This window comes from Bombina bombina, chromosome 2, assembly GCF_027579735.1.
Source record: "Bombina bombina isolate aBomBom1 chromosome 2, aBomBom1.pri, whole genome shotgun sequence".
NCBI classification, from domain to species: Eukaryota; Metazoa; Chordata; class Amphibia; order Anura; family Bombinatoridae; genus Bombina; species Bombina bombina.
In genome coordinates this window covers 399,358,305-399,381,775 of record NC_069500.1, presented here as the reverse complement: position 1 = coordinate 399,381,775, position 23,471 = coordinate 399,358,305, and the positions used below count along the sequence as shown (strand labels likewise).

The window sequence follows — 23,471 nt, the reverse complement described above, 5'->3', positions numbered from 1 at the left end:
GAGACGTTTCGGACCTACGTGGCCCTTAATCACTGCTTGTTGTGCCATACTGTATAACGAGGCAAGAAAGAGACTAGATGTGATTTAGTGCATTATGATAGACCAGACCCCCACTACATTAATATCTGTTGCTATTAATATCAACTGTTTCTTGGTGTTTAATATGTTAAGATCATATTTTATAGCTGTGAGTAGGAGGAGAGTACCTTTTATTTTTCTCTCCACCCTACAGAGTATAATAATTTGAAAGACTTTAGCGTAACTCAGATAACTAATGTCAATGTTGGTTTTACTGATATTTTTGACACTCGTGATGGTTTTCTTTACCTTGTTTATTAATTGTTGTCTTGAAAACCTAATAAAATTGTTTGAACAAAAATATATAAAAGCACTTCCCCAAAAGAACATAATGTTGATGCAGAGGTATAACTATATTTGTGCCTTTTGGAGCATTTCTTCTAATGTAAACACATTAAGCCCATAACAGTAGAGACCAAATATATTCTAAATACCTATCCATAAAATCAACAAGCATATTTTAAACATATTAAAACAAGACCTAGGATGTTCACACAATGCTGGTCAAGCTGTAAGAAAGTAGCAGGTGTGATAACCAATGATTGTTACAATGGGTCTTTTAAATCCATTTCACTCTCAAAAGAAAGCAGGAAAATATTTTCTCTCCCTAAAATCTTTTAGCAAAGCTCTGAGTTTTAACCTCTCAAAAAAGTTAGTGTAGCTGGGGATCAAAATGAAAGCTATAGGGAGAGAACCATGAAAACAAAATTTATGCTTACCTGATAAATGTATTTCTTTCCGGACATGGAAAGTCCACAATGTCATTCCAATTACTAGTGGGATATTCAACTCCTGGCCAGCAAGAGGAGGCAAAGAGCACCCCAGCAAAGCTGTTAAATGTAACTGCCTTACCCATAACCCCCAGTCATTCAGCGGAAGGAAATGGAAAAGGAAGAAACAGAAGGGTGAAAAGGTGTCAGGAGTTTACAGAAAAAACTGCCGAATTATAATTAAAAGAGGGCGGGTCGTGGACTCTCCATAGCCTGAAAGAAATAAATTTATCAGGTAAGCATACATTTTGTGTTTTCTTTCCTATGACATGGAGAGTCCACAACGTCATTCCAATTACTAATGGGAACCAATACCCAAGCTAGAGGACACGGAATGAACAGGGAGGGAGAAAAAGGCAGGAGGACCTAAACAGAAGGCACCACCGCTTGAAGAACTTTTCTCCAAAAAGAAGCCTCGGCCGAGGCAAAATTATCAAATTTGTAGAATTTGGAAAAAGTATGCAGAGAGGACCATGTTGCCGCCTTGAAAATCTGTTCCACAGAAGCTTAATTTCTGAAAGCCCAAGACAAGGATACAGCCCTAGTGGAATGAGCCGTAATTATCTCAGGAGGCTGCTGTCCAGCAGTCTCATAAGCCAAACGAATCAAACTTCTCAACCAGAGAGACAGAGTAGTAGAAGTGGCCTTCTGACCCTTAATTTTCAATAGAAAACAACAAACAGGGCAGAAGATTGCCGAAAATCTTTAGTAGCTTGTAAGTAAAATTTTAGAGCCCACACAACGTCCAAGTTATGCAAAAGACGTTCTTTTTGAGAAGAAGGATTAGGACAAAGAGAAGGAACAACAATTTCCTGATTAATGTTTCAATCCGATACTATCTTAGGGAAAAACCCCAATTTAGTTTGAAGGACCGCCTTATCAGCATGAAAGGTAGGGAGAATCACACTGCAAAGCTGAAAGCTCAGACACTCTGCGAGCGGAAGAAATGGCCACAAGAAACAAAACCTTCCAGGATAACAGTTTTATATCAACAACATGCATAGGCTCGAACGGAGCCTGCTGTAAAACTTTAAGAACTAAATTAAGGCTCCATGGGGGAGCAACAGGTTTAAACACATTCTAACAAGGGCCTGATTCTAACAAGGGCCTGTACAAAGGCTTGAACATCTGGTATATCTGCCAGACGTTTGTGCAAAAGGATAGATAAAGCTGAAATCTGACCCTTTATAGAACTGACCGATAAACCCTTATCCAGTCCATCCTGAAGAAAGGACAAAATCCGGGGAATCCTCACCCGGCTCCAGCAGAACCCCTTAGATTCACACCCTAAAAGATATTTACACCATATCTTATGGTAAATCTTGTGAGTAACCGGCTTTCGAGACAGAATCATAGTTTTAATTACAGTGTCAGAAAAACCACGCTTAGACAGAACCAGATCTGAGAACCAGATCCTGCAAGGCCATGCAGGAGCTATTAGAATCAACAATGCTCTCTCCTGTTTGATACAAGCGATGACTCGTGGAAGGAGAGCAAAGGGAGGAAACAGATAAACAATAGTGTAAGTTGTGATGCGAGCGCCAAAAGGCTGAGGAAACAGATAAGCCAGAGAAAACCTCCAAGGACTTGCCTGAGGATCTCTTGACCTTGAACCGTACTTTGGAACCTTGGCATTTTGGCGGGACCCCATCAGATCCAACTCTGGAACCCCCCACTTGAGGGTTATCTGAGAGAACATTTCTGGATGGAGAGTCCACTCACTGGGATGAAAAATCTGTCTGCTCAAAAAAACATAATTTATGCTTACCTGATAAATTTATTTCTCTTGTGGTGTATCCAGTCCACGGATCATCCATTACTTGTGGGATATTCTCCTTCCCAACAGGAAGTTGCAAGAGGATCACCCACAGCAGAGCTGCTATATAGCTCCTCCCCTAACTGCCATATCCAGTCATTCGACCGAAACTAGCCGAGAAAGGAGAAACCATAGGGTGCAGTGGTGACTGTAGTTTAAAATATAGACCTGCCTTAAAAGGACAGGGCGGACCGTGGACTGGATACACCACAAGAGAAATAAATTTATCAGGTAAGCATAAATTATGTTTTCTCTTGTTAGGTGTATCCAGTCCACGGATCATCCATTACTTGTGGGATACCAATACCAAAGCTAAAGTACACGGATGAAGGGAGGGACAAGGCAGGTACTTAAACGGAAGGGACCACTGCCTGTAGAACCTTTCTCCCAAAAATAGCCTCCGAAGAAGCAAAAGTATCAAATTTGTAAAATTTTGAAAAGCTATGAAGCGAAGACCAAGTCGCCGCTTTGCAAATCTGTTCAACAGAAGCCTCATTTTTAAAGGCCCAGGTGGAAGCCACAGCTCTAGTAAAATGAGCTGTAATCCTTTCAGGGGGCTGCTGTCCAGAAGTCTCATAGGCTAAGCGTATTACGCTCCGAAGCCAAAAAGAAAGAGAGGTTGCCGAAGCCTTTTGACCTCTCCTCTGTCCAGAGTAAACAACAAACAGGGAAGATGTTTGACGAAAATCTTTAGTCGCTTGTAAGTAAAACTTTAAAGCACGGACTACGTCCAAATTATGTAAAAGACGTTCCTTCGTTGAAGAAGGATTAGGACACAATGATGGAACAACAATCTCTTGATTGATATTCTTGTTGGAAACTACCTTAGGTAAAAACCCAGGTTTTGTACGCAGAACTACTTTATCTGTATGGAAAATCAGATAAGGAGAATCACATTGTAAAGCTGATAACTCAGAGACTCTACGAGCCGAGGAAATATCCATCAAAAACAGAACTTTCCAAGATAAAAGTTTGATATCAATGGAATGAAGGGGTTCAAACGGAACTCCTTGAAGAACCTTAAGAACCAAGTTTAAGATCCATGGAGGAGCAACAGGTTTAAACACAGGCTTAATTCTAACCAAAGCCTGACAAAATGCCTGGACGTCTGGAACCTCTGCCAGACGCTTGTGCAAAAGGATAGAAAGAGCAGAAATCTGTCCCTTTAAAGAACTAGTCCTTATCCTAGTCCTAATCCTTTATCCAAACCCTCTTGGAGAAAGGACAATATCCTAGGAATCCTTACCTTACTCCATGAGTAATTCTTGGATTCACACTAATGAAGATATTTGCGCCATATCTTATGGTAGATTTTCCTGGTTACAGGCTTTCGTGCCTGTATTAAGGTATCAATGACTGACTCGGAGAAGCCACACCTTGATAAAATCAAGCGTTCAATCTCCAGGCAGTCAGTCTCAGAGAAATTAGATTTGGATGATTGAAAGGACCTTGTAGTAGAAGGTCTTGTCTCAGAGGCAGAGGCCAAGGTGGAAAGGATGACATGTCCACCAGGTCTGCATACCAGGTCCTGCGTGGCCACGCAGGCGCGATCAAGATCACCGATGCTCTCTCCTGTTTGATTTTGGCAATCAGTCGAGGGAGCAGAGGAAACGGTGGAAACACATAAGCCTGGTTGAAGAACCATGGTGCTGCTAGAACATCTATCAGCGTGGCTTCTGGGTCCCTGGACCTGGATCCGTAACAAGGAAGCTTGGCGTTCTGGCGAGACGCCATGAGATCCAATTCTGGTGTGCCCCAACGATGAACCAATTGAGCAAACACCTCCGGATGGAGTTCCCACTCCCCCGGATGAAAAGTCTGACGACTTAGAAAATCCGCCTCCCAGTTCTCTACACCTGGGATATGGATCGCTGATAGATGGCAAGAGTGAGTCTCTGCCCAGCGAATTATCTTGGAGACTTCTAACATCGCTAGGGAGCTCCTGGTCCCCCCTTGATGGCTGATGTAAGCCACAGTCGTGATGTTGTCCGACTGAAATCTGATGAACCTCAGGGTTGCTAACTGAGGCCAAGCTAGAAGAGCATTGAATATTGCTCTTAACTCCAGAATATTTATTGGGAGGAGTTTCTCCTCCTGAGTCCACGATCCCTGAGCCTTCAGGGAATTCCAGACTGCACCCCAACCTAGAAGGCTGGCATCTGTTGTTCCAATTGTCCAATCTGGCCTGCGAAAGGTCATACCTTTGGACAGATGGACCCGAGATAGCCACCAGAGAAGAGAATCTCTGGTCTCTTGATCCAGATTTAGCAGAGGGGACAAATCTGTGTAATCCCCATTCCACTGACTGAGCATGCATAATTGCAGCGGTCTGAGATGTAGGCGCGCAAATGGCACTATGTCCATCGCCGCTACCATTAAGCCGATCACTTCCATGCACTGAGCCACCGAAGGGCGCGGGATGTAGTGAAGAACACGGCAGGAATTTAGAAGCTTTGATAACCTGGACTCCGTCAGGTAAATTTTGATTTCTACAGAATCTATCAGAGTTCCTAGGAAGGAAACCCTTGTGAGGGGTGATAGAGAACTCTTTCCCTCGTTCACTTTCCACCCATGCGACCTCAGAAATGCCAACACTATGTCCGTATGAGATTTGGCAATTTGGAAGTTTGACGCCTGTATCAGGATGTCGTCTAGATAAGGGGCCACTGCTATGCCCCGTGGTCTTAGGACCGCCAGAAGAGACCCCAGAACCTTTGTAAAAATTCTTGGGGCTGTAGCTAACCCGAAGGGAAGAGCCACAAACTGGTAATTGCTGTCTAGAAAGGCAAACCTTAGGAACCGATGATGATCTTTGTGAATCGGTATGTGAAGGTAAGGATCCTTCAAATCCACTGTGGTCATGTACTGACCCTCCTGGATCATAGGTAGGATTGTCCGAATAGTTTCCATTTTGAACGATGGAACTCTGAGGAATTTGTTTAAGATCTTTAGATCCAAAATTGGTCTGAAGGTTCCCTCTTTTTTGGGAACCACAAACAGATTTGAATAAAATCCCTGTCCTTGTTCCATCTGTGGAACTGGATGAATCACTCCCATTATTAGGAGGTCTTGCACACAGCGTAAGAATGCCTCTTTCTTTATCTGGTTTACAGATAATCTCGAAAGGTGAAATCTCCCTTGTGGGGGGGAAGCTTTGAAGTCCAGAAGATATCCCTGAGATACGATCTCCAACGCCCAGGGATCCTGAACATCTCTTGCCCACGCCTGGGCGAAGAGAGAAAGTCTGCCCCCTACTAGATCCGTTGCCGGATAGGGGGCCGTTCCTTCATGCTGTCTTAGAGGCAGCAGCAGGCTTTCTGGCCTGCTTGCCTTTGCTCCAGGCCTGGTTAGATTTCCAGGCCGGCTTGGATTGCGCAAAAGTTCCTTCTTGTTTTGTAGCAGAGGAAGTTGATGCTGCACCTGCCTTGAAGTTTCGAAAGGCACGAAAATTAGACTGTTTGGCCCTTGATTTGGCCCTGTCCTGAGGAAGGGTATGACCCTTACCTCCAGTAATGTCAGCAATAATTTCCTTCAAACCAGGCCCGAATAGGGTCTGCCCCTTGAAGGGAATGTTAAGTAATTTAGACTTTGAAGTCACGTCAGCTGACCAAGATTTAAGCCATAGCGCCCTACGCGCCTGGATGGCGAATCCAGAATTCTTAGCCGTTAGTTTAGTCAAATGAACAATGGCATCAGAAACAAAAGAATTAGCTAGCTTAAGTGTTCTAAGCTTGTCAAGTATTTCAGTCAATGGAGTAGCTGTCTGAAAGGCCTCTTCCAGAGACTCAAACCAGAACGCCGCAGCAGCAGTGACAGGAGCAATGCATGCAAGGGGCTGCAGGATAAAACCTTGTTGAATAAACATTTTCTTAAGGTAACCTTCTAATTTTTTATCTATTGGATCTGAAAAAGCACAACTGTCCTCGACAGGGATAGTGGTACGCTTTGCTAAAGTAGAAACTGCTCCCTCCACCTTAGGGACCGTCTGCCATAAGTCCCGTGTGGTGGCGTCTATTGGAAAACAAATTCTAAAAATAGGAAGGGGGGGAAAACGGCATACCGGGTCTGTCCCACTCCTTAGCAATAATTTCTGTAAACCTTTTAGGTATTGGAAAAACGTCAGTACACACCGGCACCGCGTAGTATTTATCCAGTCTACACAATTTCTCTGGCACTGCAATTGTGTCACAGTCATTCAGAGCAGCTAAAACCTCTCCAAGCAACACCCGGAGGTTCTCATGCTTAAATTTAAAAAGACATATCTGAATCAGGTTTCCCCGAGTCAGAGACGTCACCCACAGACTGAAGCTCTTCCTCAGCTGCTGCATATTGTGACGCAGTATCAGACATGGACCTTAAAACATCTGCACGCTCTGTATTACGTCTAACCCCAGAGCTATCGCGCTTTCCTCTGAATTCAGGCAGTCTGGCTAATACCGCTGACAGGTTATTATCCATGATTGCCGCCATGTCCTGCAAAGTAATCGCTATGGGCGTCTTTGATGTACTTGGCGCCATTTTAGCGTGAGTCCCTTGAGCGGGAGTCAAAGGGTCCGACACGTGGGGAGAGTTAGTCGGCATAACTTCCCCCTCGTCAGAATCCTCTGGTGATAATTCTTTTAAAGATAACAGCTGATCTTTATTGTTTAAAGTGAAATCAATACATTTAGTACACATTCTCCTATGGGGTTCCACCATGGCTTTTAAACATAATGAACAAGGAGTTTCCTCTATGTCAGACATGTTTATACAGACTAGCAATGAGACTAGCAAGCTTGGAAAACACTTTAAATCAATCAAGTTAACAAGCAATATAAAAAAATTTGAAATAACAGTGAAAAAAGGCAGTTAAAATAACGAAATTTTTACAGTGTATGTAACAAGTTAGCAGATCATTGCACCCACTTGCAAATGGATGATTAACCCCTTAATACAAAAAACAGATTAACAAAACGAAAAATATGTTTTTTAAACAGTCATAACAACTGCCACAGCTCCTACTTTTGAAGCCTTTTGAGCCCTTCAGAGATGTCCTATAGCATGCAGGGGACTGCTGAGGGAAGCTGAATGTCACAGTTTGTAATTTTAACTGCACCAACTGTAACTTTTATACTATAACAGTGGAAAGCCTCAGGAAACTGTTTCTAGGCAAAAATAAAGCCAGCCATGTGGAAAAAACTAGGCCCCAATAAGTTTTATCACCAAAGCATATATAAAAACGATTAAACATGCCAGCAAACGTTTTATATTGCACATTAATCAGAGTATATACCTCTGATAGCAAGCCTGATACTAGTCGCTATTAAATCACTGTATTTAGGCTTTAACTTACATTAATCCGGTATCAGCAGCATTTTCTAGCAAATTCCATCCCTAGAAAAACGTAACTGCACATACCTTATTGCAGGATACCCTGCACGCCATTCTCCCTCTGAAGTTACCTCACTCCTCAGACATATATGAGAATGGCAGTGGATCTTAATTACTTCTGCTAAGATCATAGAAAAACGCAGGCAGATTCTTCTTCTAAATGCTGCCTGAGATAAAATAGTACACTCCGGTACCATTTAAAAACAATAAACTTTTGATTGAAGAAAAAACTAACTATATTTTACCACTTTCCTCTAACTACCTCCATCTATGTTGAGAGCTTGCAAGAGAATGACTGGATATGGCAGTTAGGGGAGGAGCTATATAGCAGCTCTGCTGTGGGTGATCCTCTTGCAACTTCCTTTTGGGAAGGAGAATATCCCACAAGTAATGGATGATCCGTGGACTGGATACACCTAACAAGAGAAATCTGCTTCCCAATTGTCCACTCCTGGAATGTGGATAGCATATAGGAGACAATAGTGGGCTTCCGCACACTGCAGAATTTGAGTCACCTCCTTCATGGCTAAGGAACTCCGAGTCCCTCCCTGGTGGTTGATGTAAGCCACTGAGGTGATGTTGTCCAATTGAAATCTTATAAACCGGACCAATGCCAGTTGAAGCCACGCTAATAGGGCATTGAAGATAGCTCTCAACTCCAAGATCTTTATGGGAAGAGATCACAGACCCTGAGCTTTTAGAGGGCCCCAAACAGCATCCCAGACTGACAGGCTGGAGTCCGTAGTCACAATTTTCCAGGAAGGTCTCCGAAAGCAAGTGCCCCGAGACAGATGTTCCTGTGACACCCACCATTAGAGAGAGTCTCTTGTCAGAGGGTCCAGATTTATCCTTTGAGTTAAATCCGAATTATCTCCATTCCATTGATGGAGCATACAAAGTTGCAGCGTTCGTAGATGGAACCGAGCAAAGGGAATGATGTCCATGGATGCCACCATCAGTCCAATCACCTCCATGCATTGGGCCACAGATGGACAAAAGGCAGACTGGAGAGAAAGGCAGGAAGCAAGAATCTTGTCTTTTCTGACCTCCGTCACAAAAATCTTCATGGACAGGGAATCTATTATAGTCCCTAGGAAACACACTTTGGTAGATGAAACAAGATAACTTTTTTCCAAATTCAACTTCCACCCATTGGATCGTAGAAAAGACAACAGCATCTCTGTATGAGATTGGACTAGTTGAAAAGATGACGCCTGAACCAAGATGTTGTCTAGATAAGATGCTACAGCAATACCCTGGGATCTGATCACATATTTGAGAATATTCTGGGAGCCGTGGCCAGACTAAATGGAAGTGCTTGTCCAGAAAGGCAAACCTCAGATACTGATGGTGTTCCCTGTGTATAGGAATGTGAAGGTATGTGTCCTTCAGTTCTTTGGTTGTCATAAACTGACCTTCTTGTACTAAAGGGAGAATGGAACGAATAGTTTCCATCTTGAAGGACGAAACCCTTAGGAATTTGTTTAGACACTTGAGGTCTAAAATGGGCTGAAAAGAACCTGTAGAACCTTTCTCCCAAAAATAGCCTCCGAAGAAGCAAAAGTATCAAATTTGTAAAATTTTGAAAAGCTATGAAGCGAAGACCAAGTCGCCGCTTTGCAAATCTGTTCAACAGAAGCCTCATTTTTAAAGGCCCAGGTGGAAGCCACAGCTCTAGTAAAATGAGCTGTAATCCTTTCAGGGGGCTGCTGTCCAGAAGTCTCATAGGCTAAGCGTATTACGCTCCGAAGCCAAAAAGAAAGAGAGGTTGCCGAAGCCTTTTGACCTCTCCTCTGTCCAGAGTAAACAACAAACAGGGAAGATGTTTGACGAAAATCTTTAGTCGCTTGTAAGTAAAACTTTAAAGCACGGACTACGTCCAAATTATGTAAAAGACGTTCCTTCGTTGAAGAAGGATTAGGACACAATGATGGAACAACAATCTCTTGATTGATATTCTTGTTGGAAACTACCTTAGGTAAAAACCCAGGTTTTGTACGCAGAACTACTTTATCTGTATGGAAAATTAGATAAGGAGAATCACATTGTAAAGCTGATAACTCAGAGACTCTACGAGCCGAGGAAATATCCATCAAAAACAGAACTTTCCAAGATAAAAGTTTGATATCAATGGAATGAAGGGGTTCAAACGGAACTCCTTGAAGAACCTTAAGAACCAAGTTTAAGATCCATGGAGGAGCAACAGGTTTAAACACAGGCTTAATTCTAACCAAAGCCTGACAAAATGCCTGGACGTCTGGAACCTCTGCCAGACGCTTGTGCAAAAGGATAGAAAGAGCAGAAATCTGTCCCTTTAAAGAACTAGTCCTTATCCTAGTCCTAATCCTTTATCCAAACCCTCTTGGAGAAAGGACAATATCCTAGGAATCCTTACCTTACTCCATGAGTAATTCTTGGATTCACACTAATGAAGATATTTGCGCCATATCTTATGGTAGATTTTCCTGGTTACAGGCTTTCGTGCCTGTATTAAGGTATCAATGACTGACTCGGAGAAGCCACACCTTGATAAAATCAAGCGTTCAATCTCCAGGCAGTCAGTCTCAGAGAAATTAGATTTGGATGATTGAAAGGACCTTGTAGTAGAAGGTCTTGTCTCAGAGGCAGAGGCCAAGGTGGAAAGGATGACATGTCCACCAGGTCTGCATACCAGGTCCTGCGTGGCCACGCAGGCGCGATCAAGATCACCGATGCTCTCTCCTGTTTGATTTTGGCAATCAGTCGAGGGAGCAGAGGAAACGGTGGAAACACATAAGCCTGGTTGAAGAACCATGGTGCTGCTAGAACATCTATCAGCGTGGCTTCTGGGTCCCTGGACCTGGATCCGTAACAAGGAAGCTTGGCGTTCTGGCGAGACGCCATGAGATCCAATTCTGGTGTGCCCCAACGATGAACCAATTGAGCAAACACCTCCGGATGGAGTTCCCACTCTCCCGGATGAAAAGTCTGACGACTTAGAAAATCCTCCTCCCAGTTCTCTACACCTGGGATATGGATCGCTGATAGATGGCAAGAGTGAGTCTCTGCCCAGCGAATTATCTTGGAGACTTCTAACATCGCTAGGGAGCTCCTGGTCCCCCCTTGATGGCTGATGTAAGCCACAGTCGTGATGTTGTCCGACTGAAATCTGATGAACCTCAGGGTTGCTAACTGAGGCCAAGCTAGAAGAGCATTGAATATTGCTCTTAACTCCAGAATATTTATTGGGAGGAGTTTCTCCTCCTGAGTCCACGATCCCTGAGCCTTCAGGGAATTCCAGACTGCACCCCAACCTAGAAGGCTGGCATCTGTTGTTCCAATTGTCCAATCTGGCCTGCGAAAGGTCATACCTTTGGACAGATGGACCCGAGATAGCCACCAGAGAAGAGAATCTCTGGTCTCTTGATCCAGATTTAGCAGAGGGGACAAATCTGTGTAATCCCCATTCCACTGACTGAGCATGCATAATTGCAGCGGTCTGAGATGTAGGCGCGCAAATGGCACTATGTCCATCGCCGCTACCATTAAGCCGATCACTTCCATGCACTGAGCCACCGAAGGGCGCGGGATGTAGTGAAGAACACGGCAGGAATTTAGAAGCTTTGATAACCTGGACTCCGTCAGGTAAATTTTGATTTCTACAGAATCTATCAGAGTTCCTAGGAAGGAAACCCTTGTGAGGGGTGATAGAGAACTCTTTCCCTCGTTCACTTTCCACCCATGCGACCTCAGAAATGCCAACACTATGTCCGTATGAGATTTGGCAATTTGGAAGTTTGACGCCTGTATCAGGATGTCGTCTAGATAAGGGGCCACTGCTATGCCCCGTGGTCTTAGGACCGCCAGAAGAGACCCCAGAACCTTTGTAAAAATTCTTGGGGCTGTAGCTAACCCGAAGGGAAGAGCCACAAACTGGTAATTGCTGTCTAGAAAGGCAAACCTTAGGAACCGATGATGATCTTTGTGAATCGGTATGTGAAGGTAAGGATCCTTCAAATCCACTGTGGTCATGTACTGACCCTCCTGGATCATAGGTAGGATTGTCCGAATAGTTTCCATTTTGAACGATGGAACTCTGAGGAATTTGTTTAAGATCTTTAGATCCAAAATTGGTCTGAAGGTTCCCTCTTTTTTGGGAACCACAAACAGATTTGAATAAAATCCCTGTCCTTGTTCCATCTGTGGAACTGGATGAATCACTCCCATTATTAGGAGGTCTTGCACACAGCGTAAGAATGCCTCTTTCTTTATCTGGTTTACAGATAATCTCGAAAGGTGAAATCTCCCTTGTGGGGGGGAAGCTTTGAAGTCCAGAAGATATCCCTGAGATACGATCTCCAACGCCCAGGGATCCTGAACATCTCTTGCCCACGCCTGGGCGAAGAGAGAAAGTCTGCCCCCTACTAGATCCGTTGCCGGATAGGGGGCCGTTCCTTCATGCTGTCTTAGAGGCAGCAGCAGGCTTTCTGGCCTGCTTGCCTTTGCTCCAGGCCTGGTTAGATTTCCAGGCCGGCTTGGATTGCGCAAAAGTTCCTTCTTGTTTTGTAGCAGAGGAAGTTGATGCTGCACCTGCCTTGAAGTTTCGAAAGGCACGAAAATTAGACTGTTTGGCCCTTGATTTGGCCCTGTCCTGAGGAAGGGTATGACCCTTACCTCCAGTAATGTCAGCAATAATTTCCTTCAAACCAGGCCCGAATAGGGTCTGCCCCTTGAAGGGAATGTTAAGTAATTTAGACTTTGAAGTCACGTCAGCTGACCAAGATTTAAGCCATAGCGCCCTACGCGCCTGGATGGCGAATCCAGAATTCTTAGCCGTTAGTTTAGTCAAATGAACAATGGCATCAGAAACAAAAGAATTAGCTAGCTTAAGTGTTCTAAGCTTGTCAAGCATTTCAGTCAATGGAGTAGCTGTCTGAAAGGCCTCTTCCAGAGACTCAAACCAAAACGCCGCAGCAGCAGTGACAGGAGCAATGCATGCAAGGGGCTGCAGGATAAAACCTTGTTGAATAAACATTTTCTTAAGGTAACCTTCTAATTTTTTATCTATTGGATCTGAAAAAGCACAACTGTCCTCGACAGGGATAGTGGTACGCTTTGCTAAAGTAGAAACTGCTCCCTCCACCTTAGGGACCGTCTGCCATAAGTCCCGTGTGGTGGCGTCTATTGGAAAAAAAATTCTAAAAATAGGAAGGGGGGGAAAACGGCATACCGGGTCTGTCCCACTCCTTAGCAATAATTTCTGTAAACCTTTTAGGTATTGGAAAAACGTCAGTACACACCGGCACCGCGTAGTATTTATCCAGTCTACACAATTTCTCTGGCACTGCAATTGTGTCACAGTCATTCAGAGCAGCTAAAACCTCTCCAAGCAACACCCGGAGGTTCTCATGCTTAAATTTAAAAAGACATATCTGAATCAGGTTTCCCCGAGTCAGAGACGTCACCCACAGACTGAAGCTCTTCCTCAGCTGCTGCATATTGTGACGCAGTATCAGACATGGACCTTAAAACATCTGCACGCTCTGTATTACGTCTAACCCCAGAGCTATCGCGCTTTCCTCTGAATTCAGGCAGTCTGGCTAATACCGCTGACAGGTTATTATCCATGATTGCCGCCATGTCCTGCAAAGTAATCGCTATGGGCGTCTTTGATGTACTTGGCGCCATTTTAGCGTGAGTCCCTTGAGCGGGAGTCAAAGGGTCCGACACGTGGGGAGAGTTAGTCGGCATAACTTCCCCCTCGTCAGAATCCTCTGGTGATAATTCTTTTAAAGATAACAGCTGATCTTTATTGTTTAAAGTGAAATCAATGCATTTAGTACACATTCTCCTATGGGGTTCCACCATGGCTTTTAAACATAATGAACAAGGAGTTTCCTCTATGTCAGACATGTTTATACAGACTAGCAATGAGACTAGCAAGCTTGGAAAACACTTTAAATCAATCAAGTTAACAAGCAATATAAAAAAATTTGAAATAACAGTGAAAAAAGGCAGTTAAAATAACGAAATTTTTACAGTGTATGTAACAAGTTAGCAGATCATTGCACCCACTTGCAAATGGATGATTAACCCCTTAATACAAAAAACAGATTAACAAAACGAAAAATATGTTTTTTAAACAGTCATAACAACTGCCACAGCTCCTACTTTTGAAGCCTTTTGAGCCCTTCAGAGATGTCCTATAGCATGCAGGGGACTGCTGAGGGAAGCTGAATGTCACAGTTTGTAATTTTAACTGCACCAACTGTAACTTTTATACTATAACAGTGGAAAGCCTCAGGAAACTGTTTCTAGGCAAAAATAAAGCCAGCCATGTGGAAAAAACTAGGCCCCAATAAGTTTTATCACCAAAGCATATATAAAAACGATTAAACATGCCAGCAAACGTTTTATATTGCACATTAATCAGAGTATATACCTCTGATAGCAAGCCTGATACTAGTCGCTATTAAATCACTGTATTTAGGCTTTAACTTACATTAATCCGGTATCAGCAGCATTTTCTAGCAAATTCCATCCCTAGAAAAACGTAACTGCACATACCTTATTGCAGGATACCCTGCACGCCATTCTCCCTCTGAAGTTACCTCACTCCTCAGACATATATGAGAATGGCAGTGGATCTTAATTACTTCTGCTAAGATCATAGAAAAACGCAGGCAGATTCTTCTTCTAAATGCTGCCTGAGATAAAATAGTACACTCCGGTACCATTTAAAAACAATAAACTTTTGATTGAAGAAAAAACTAACTATATTTTACCACTTTCCTCTAACTACCTCCATCTATGTTGAGAGCTTGCAAGAGAATGACTGGATATGGCAGTTAGGGGAGGAGCTATATAGCAGCTCTGCTGTGGGTGATCCTCTTGCAACTTCCTTTTGGGAAGGAGAATATCCCACAAGTAATGGATGATCCGTGGACTGGATACACCTAACAAGAGAAATCTGCTTCCCAATTGTCCACTCCTGGAATGTGGATAGCATATAGGAGACAATAGTGGGCTTCCGCACACTGCAGAATTTGAGTCACCTCCTTCATGGCTAAGGAACTCCGAGTCCCTCCCTGGTGGTTGATGTAAGCCACTGAGGTGATGTTGTCCAATTGAAATCTTATAAACCGGACCAATGCCAGTTGAAGCCACGCTAATAGGGCATTGAAGATAGCTCTCAACTCCAAGATCTTTATGGGAAGAGATCACAGACCCTGAGCTTTTAGAGGGCCCCAAACAGCATCCCAGACTGACAGGCTGGAGTCCGTAGTCACAATTTTCCAGGAAGGTCTCCGAAAGCAAGTGCCCCGAGACAGATGTTCCTGTGACACCCACCATGAGAGAGAGTCTCTTGTCAGAGGGTCCAGATTTATCCTTTGAGTTAAATCCGAATTATCTCCATTCCATTGATGGAGCATACAAAGTTGCAGCGTTCGTAGATGTAACCGAGCAAAGGGAATGATGTCCATGGATGCCACCATCAGTCCAATCACCTCCATGCATTGGGCCACAGATGGACAAAAGGCAGACTGGAGAGAAAGGCAGGAAGCAAGAATCTTGTCTTTTCTGACCTCCGTCACAAAAATCTTCATGGACAGGGAATCTATTATAGTCCCTAGGAAACACACTTTGGTAGATGAAACAAGATAACTTTTTTCCAAATTCAACTTCCACCCATTGGATCGTAGAAAAGACAACAGCATCTCTGTATGAGATTGGACTAGTTGAAAAGATGACGCCTGAACCAAGATGTTGTCTAGATAAGATGCTACAGCAATACCCTGGGATCTGATCACATATTTGAGAATATTCTGGGAGCCGTGGCCAGACTAAATGGAAGTGCTTGTCCAGAAAGGCAAACCTCAGATACTGATGGTGTTCCCTGTGTATAGGAATGTGAAGGTATGTGTCCTTCAGTTCTTTGGTTGTCATAAACTGACCTTCTTGTACTAAAGGGAGAATGGAACGAATAGTTTCCATCTTGAAGGACGAAACCCTTAGGAATTTGTTTAGACACTTGAGGTCTAAAATGGGCTGAAAAGTTCCCTCCTTTTGGGGAACCACAAATCGATTTGAGTAGAATCCTGCCCTGTTCTGCTAGAGGGACATGAACAATAACTCCCAGAGAGTATAGGTCTTTAACACAGTTTAAGAAGGCTTCCTTCTTTATTTGGTTTGAGGATAGTATTGACAGGAGAAATCTGCCCCTTGAAGGGCAAGACTTGAATCCCATTCTGTAACCCTGAGATACTATGTCCACTGCCCAAGAGTATGGGACATCGCATATCCAGGCTTGATGAAAAAGAGAAAGCCTGCCACCCACCTGAACCACAGGAATTGGGGGCAGAACCTTCATGCTGATTTAGGGTCAGCGGAAGGCTTTTTGTTTTGTTTTCCCTTATTCCAGGGCTGGTTGGATGTCCACGAAGATCTGGGTTGATCTGGTTTAGATGAGGAAGAGGAAGACTTTTGTCCCTTAAAGTTACAAAAGGAACGGAAATTAGAAGTCTGACGACCTCTAGGTCTGTTCTTCTTGTCCTGAGGTAGGAAAGATCACTTTCCACCTGTAATCTCTGAAATGATCTCTGCCAGACCAGGTCCAAACAGAGCCTTTCCCTTGTAAGGCAAAGCCAAAAGCTTGGCCTTAGAAGAGACATCGGCTGACCAAGATTTTAACCACAGAGCCCTGTAAGCTAGAACCGTGAAGCTAGACATCTTAGCTCCTAGACAAATTATCTGCATATTGGCATCACAGATATAAGTATTGTCCAATTTAAGAGCTTTGATCCTATCTTGGATCTCCTCTACTGTAGTTTCCTCTTTAATAATATCAGATAACGCATTGCACCAATAAGATGCAGCTCCTGCAACCGTAGCAATACTCGCTGCTGGTTGCTACTGTAACCATTGATGGACATACATCTTTTAAGTAAGCCTCTAGCTTCTTGTCCATTGGGTCCTTAAAAGAGCAACTATCCTCTATAGAAATGGTAGTTCTCTTAGCAAGAGTAGAAATAGCTCCTTCTATTTTTGGAACAGTGCGCCATGAGTCACGAACAGAGTCAGCCACAGAAAACATCTTCTTAAAAACAGGGCAAAGGGGAAAAAAGGAACCCCTGGTTTGTCCCATTCCTGAGCAATAATTTCAGACATCTTCCTTGGTACAGGAAAAAACTAATCAGAAGATGGGGAATCATAGACTCTATCTAATTTTGAAGACTTTGTGGGGTTGACAACAACTGCCGGTTCAGAGTTGTCCAAAGTAGCTAGAACCTCCTTCAAAAGTAATTGGAGGTCCTCAAGCTTAAATCTAAAATTAACTTCTTCAGATTCTGAAGATTTTTCTGCTAAAGTGTCAGAGTCTTAGATATCACCTTCAGAGGCTACTGAAGTATTCTCATCATCAGACATCTGAGTAAGAGTGACTAATGCAGTCCTAGAATCAGAAACCTTAGCATCAGGCAAGAGTTTAGATTTTCTCTTACACTTACCTAATGAAGGGAAAGCTAACAAAGCTGCTGTTACTGCAGAATAAACCTGAGCGGCAAAATCCCCAGGTAAATAAACACCCCCAGGTGGATGAGAGGACACAGAAGGCACAGTATGAGAAACAACTAAGGCTTGGGACGTCTGAGGAAAAAGCTGAGGCATGTCACGCACAGCAGAATCCTGAGAGACACTTTGCTCAAAAGGTAGAATTTTTTCTTTGCATTTTAAAGTTTTTGCTAAACAAGAGGAACAAAACTGCATAGGTAGGGCATTCTGGTTGTCTAAACAAAGCAAACATATATCCATAGAGAGAAATTGATCCTGATCTGTATCCATAGCTAGAATAACAGGTCCCACAAGCAATGTTCAATATAGAAAATTTTAATGAAAAATAAAAAGGTTTTTAATCTTTCAGATAGTACTAAATAGTAAAGAATAAATATTAAACACTGGTGGTGGTGAGGATGGAATCAGATTGCAGAAAGTTAATTTGGTACTCACAATTGGCCAATCCCATTTGAAAGCTCAGTTATGAAGGTGCCAGTACTGTTAATGACAATCACAACAGTGTGAGTGTAACATGGAATTAAATATTAAAAGAAAAAGATTGGTGCAATCATTTGTAGATGTTATGGTCCTGATGTGACTTGTCCTACAGATCCCCATAGCTATACAGGATATTGCATACTCCACACATTTATATTTGTATATCAACCTATACATATGTAAATGTGAGCCCTGTCCACTGCAGATGCCCTACACAACAGTGATGAATAGAGCTTTAATGATTCAATACCATGTATGCTAATACACCTCTAAAATGTCTCCTGTATATTGCACACATGCAAGATAACAGATAATAGGTTTCCAATTAGTTGTTGAATACTTGCAAAGATGTTAAAAATGTCATTCCAGCCTCTATCAAGTGCTTTGTGGTGTGACATTTGAAAATGGATTGTGATCACTGAAAAACCTTTCAGCCCCATAGTAAAAGCAGGGCTTTTAGCGAGGATCTAAAATCACAATGGTGGTTGCGGGAAAGAGTCGAAAATGCACTATTCTGATTGTGTTGAATCGAAAAGTGGCTTTTTCAGCCAAAAAGGCCTCATCCAACAGGTTATGATCGATTCCAAAATAAGCAAGGAAATTCCTGATTTCAGTCTGCTACTCAAAAACATCTGAAAGTTTGTTAATCACAGGAATAAATCTCCTGGTAAGAAGGCATTTACTTACTGTATTTGATTAACAGAGTACTGAAAAAAGGAATTTCCCTGCTTTTTTCTTCTTCTTTGCATGAGACCTTACGCTATGGCATTAACTTGAAATTTTTATCTTTGCATTTCTAAACTTATAGGATGTCACTATAGCTCTAACAATTCTCTATAAATACCAATATAATTAATCCCTAAGAGTATGAAAATTTGATTTTTCTCAAACAACTGTGATGGTGTAATAAAAGTCTTGGCTCTCAAAGCATTACAAAAATACTCCCAAGAATATTCATAGATGTCTTCTGAGGTGGTGGACAGCAATCATCCTGATGTTGATTAGGGCTTATGTTGTAAATATGGAAGCAACTCTTAAACATGATTACTTACCAGGACTGCAGTGGTAGGCACAGTGGTGGCAGCCGTCTGGACAACTGCCTGTGGCTGCTGAACGACCTGTTGCTGGACCACTTGCTGCTGGGGCTGTGCTTGGGCTGGTTGTACAGCTGGAGATGATGCCTGCTGCCCATTTTGCTGTGACTGTTGAGGAGCTTGTGGTCCCACTTGCTGCTGAGCTCTGTGATGCTGTTCTACTAGAGCCTGTAAGACATTTAGTAAACATTCTGATTTATGTCTATCAGACTACCAAAAAGCAACAAAAACAGGAGAAAAATGTGTAACAGTGTATTCCATTCACAAAATAACTGGCTATTTAAACATGGCCCCAAAGCCCTAGGTACATTATAAAAACAGGAATGTAAGCATAGGAGCCGGCCCATTTTTGGTTCAGCACCCTGGGTAGTGCTTGCTGATTGGTGACTACATTTAATCACCTATCAGCATGAGCTATGTAACAAAAAAATCAATGGGTTAACTGTACGGCAGATAGATAAAAAACTAACTTTTATTCGTATATCTGTTAAAAGTACAGGGTTGAGCAGGGCTCAAGTGAAACAAACAAATAGGCCAACGCGTTTCCTGCCCGTATGCACATCGTCAGGGACTGCAAATACACACACATTTGCTCTTTAACCCCTTAACGACTCATGTCGTACAGGGTACGTCTTGTACAATCTGGTCTTTAAAGACCAGAGACGTACCCTGTACGACATAGAAGTTTAAAGCAGCTGGAAGCGATCCTGATCGCTTCCAGCTGCTTTCAAGGTATTGCCGTGATGCCTCGATATTGAGGCATCACTGCAATACATTTTCTGGCACACTGATGCAGAGAAGGCCACTCTGTGGCCCTCTCTGCATCGGCCAGCGATGGTGCCGATCGTTGGTGGGTGGGAGCAGCTGCTGGGAGGCTGGTGGGCGGCCCATCGCTGGTGTGCTTCGGTCGCATTAGTCAGGATCAGGGGGTAGAAATGTGTCAGGTGGGAGGCTGATCTCTACACTAAAGCTAAAATTAACCCTTCAAGCTCCCTACAAGCTACCTAATTAACCCCTTCATTGCTGGGCATAATACAAGTGTGGTGCGCAGCAGCATTTAGCGGCCTTCTAATTACCAAAAAGAAATGCTAAAGCCATATATGTCTGCTATTTCTGAACAAAGGGGATTCCAGAGAAGCATTTACAACTATTTGTGCCATAATTGCACAAACTGTTTGTAAATCATTTCAGTGAGAAACCTAAAGTTAGTGAAAAAGTGAACGTTTTTTTTTTATTTGATCGCATTTGGCGGTAAAATGGTGGCATGAAATATACCAAAATTGACCTAGATCAATACTTTGGGTTGTCTACTACACTACACTAAAGCTAAAATTAACCCTGCAAGCTCCCTACAAGCTACCTAATTAACCCCATCACTGCTGGGCATAATACACGTGTGGCGCACAGTGGCATTTAGCGGCCTTCTAATTACCAAAAAGTAATGCCAAAGCCATATAAGTCTGTTATTTCTGAACAAAGGGGATCCCAGAAAAGCATATACAACCATTTATGCCATAATTGCACAAACTGTTTGTAAATAATTTTAGTGAGAAACCTAAAGTTTGTGAAAAAGTGAACATTTTTTTTAATATGATCGCTTTTGGCGGTGAAATGGTGGCATGAAATATACCAAAATGGGCCTAGATCAATACTTTGGAATGTCTTCTAAAAAAAAAAATATATATACATGTCAAGGGATATTCAGGGATTCCTGAAAGATATCAGTGTCACAATGTAACTAGCGCTAATTTTGAAAAAAAGTGGTTTGGAAATAGCAAAGTGCTATTTGTATTTATTGCCCTATAACTTGCAAAAAAAAACAAAGAACAAGTAAACATTAGGTATTTCTAAACTCAGGACAAAATTTTGAAACTATTTAGCATGGGTGTTTTTTGGTGTTGTAGATATGTAACAGATTTTGGGGGTCAAAGTTAGAAAAAGTGTGTTTTTTTCTATTTTTTTCTCATATTTTCTATTTTTTTATAGTAAATTATAAGATATGATGAAAATAATGGTATCTTTAGAAAGTCCATTTAATGGTGAGAAAAACGGTATATAATATGTGTGGGTACAGTAAACGAGTAAGAGGAAAATTACAGCTAAGCACAAACACCTTAAGGGAAAGAAATTGAAAAATGGCCATGTCCTTAAGGCAGAGCTTTCCAAACTTTTCATGTTGGTGACACACTTTTTAGACCTACATCATTTCGCGACACAGTAATTCAGTTGTACTAGCAAAAAGGAGGTTAAACTAACTTGTTTTAAGAGATACGGACACGTACATAAATTATATAATAAGGAAATGTATTTACAAGTAACAGTAAGTATGTGCAAGAATTAAAAAAAAGTTTAACACCACCAATAGCTACTTACTATTTTAATGGGATGTATGAGGTTGATGGGATGAACACAATTTCTGAATATTTGGTGGAATATTAGATAAAGACACTCGCAATTCATCATCAAGCATTTCTTAAGCTTCCACTTCCTATCCATATATCAAGAGCAGGAGCAGCAATGCACTACTGGGAGCTAGCTGCAGAAAATAACCCCTCTGACTTCAGCTCAGCGTTTAAGCTGCCGCCCTCAGAGCTCGGTGAGTCCGATTGACTACTGCCCATGCTGCAAACACACTGCTGTCCCACTCACTGACTATACATGCAGTCATGAGCCAATTAAGGAGACTACACGTGCAGTCAGGAGCCAATGTGCCGCCAATGGGAATAGTTTCAGTTCCCACTGAGCTGCGCCAATAGGTTAAGATGATCTGTGACCCACTAGGTATCAATCACGTGTCAACCATGTGATATGCGTAGCAGGCAGACGGAAAGTCAGAAACCAAAAAAAAAATTAAATAAATTGTGCTGAAGCAGGGACACACCTACACACTGCTGCCGACACACTAGTGTGTCCCGACACACAGTTTGGAAAGCACTGCCTTAAGGGGTTAAAAAGGTTTAAAGCTTAATTAGCAGAAGTATTGGCACATGGTTACGATTCTTAAAGGTATAGAATCCTCTATCGCCAATGGGTGTAATATGATGCCTGACAGTGTTGCTACTATGTAGCGAAAACATAAATTATGCTTACCTGATAATTTCCTTTTCTTCTGATGGAAAGAGTCCACAGCTGCATTCATTACTTTTGGGAAATAAGAACCTGGCCACCAGGAGGAGGCAATGACACCGCAGACAAAGGCTTAAATACTCCTCCCACTCCCCTCATCCCCCAGTCATTCTCCCGAGTAACAAGGAACAGTAGAAGAAATATCAGGGTGAAAGGTGCAAAGGACGCCCCGCATAAAATTACGGGTGGGGATCTGTGGACTCTTTCCATCAGAAGAAAATGAAATTATCAGGTAAGCATAATTTATGTTTTTCTTCTTAAATGGATAGAGTCCACAGCTGCATTCATTACTTTTGGGAAAACAATTCCCAAGCAATAGAGGACACTGAATGCCAAGACGGGAGGGTACAATAGGCGGCCCATACTGAGGGCACCAGGCCTGAACCTCTACCCAATAAAAAACCCTGCTTCGTCCGAAGTCGAGAAAATTTTAAGAGGAAAAGCCCCAATGAAACTGACTCGCAATTAGTCCAGAAGCCAAACTTGAGACCGAAAACGGACTTGACTGAGCCAACAGTCCTCCAGGAGACACTGTCGCCCAATAAACGGCCCCCCACCGCTCACCCCCCACAAATGAAGGACCAAAGGAAGGAACCACCCTTAGCTAAAGTCCAATGCTCCAAGGAGCAAGGCTAGAAGTCGTATGAAGATACTTCTCAAAGCCTCAGGACAACCAAGGGATACCTTGAGGTAAAAAAAATCCTACTAGCAGGGCTAGTCACCCTATCACCTCCGCACAAGCAGAGGACACAAGGAAGAGAAAGGCACTAAGCCTACCCAGCTCCGGAAAACCCCAAACTAAACAAAGTCCCCGCAGGGAACAACCATCACCCGGAAACACAGATCCCTAAAAGGAGATCCAACTCACCCGGAGACAATGGAAGAAGACCCGAAGGTCTCTTATAACTCAGACAGACAGTACACGTCAAAGAGTAAGAGCTGCATCTAGATACACTATAAACAGCTTACACGTACACCTGCAAGTTGTCAAGAGCTGCAACTGGTTTCAAACTGCAAACCTTCTGCATGCTAGACAGCTATCCTGTACAAGCTTTTGGATCAAGCCCCAAAGGACAAATCCAGAGGCCTAAAAATGAAGGCCAAACCGCTCAACTGCGGTAAGGGACGGTAAGCCCTCCAACCCTCCACCACATGGGGGAGGAAAACTCTAGGTTCTGTTGAACTCAG

General features: G+C 42.8%; 1 protein-coding gene across 1 annotated transcript in view; it reads right to left on the bottom strand.

The window, feature by feature from the left end:
- The window catches only part of LOC128648916 (E1A-binding protein p400), a 684,550-nt gene that overhangs the window by 107,413 nt on the left and 553,666 nt on the right, over positions 1-23,471 (bottom strand). Inside the window, exon 43 of the mRNA XM_053701874.1 lies at positions 19,116-19,325. Within this exon, the coding sequence (XP_053557849.1) occupies positions 19,116-19,325 (210 nt within the window). The remainder of the gene's footprint in view (positions 1-19,115; positions 19,326-23,471) is intronic.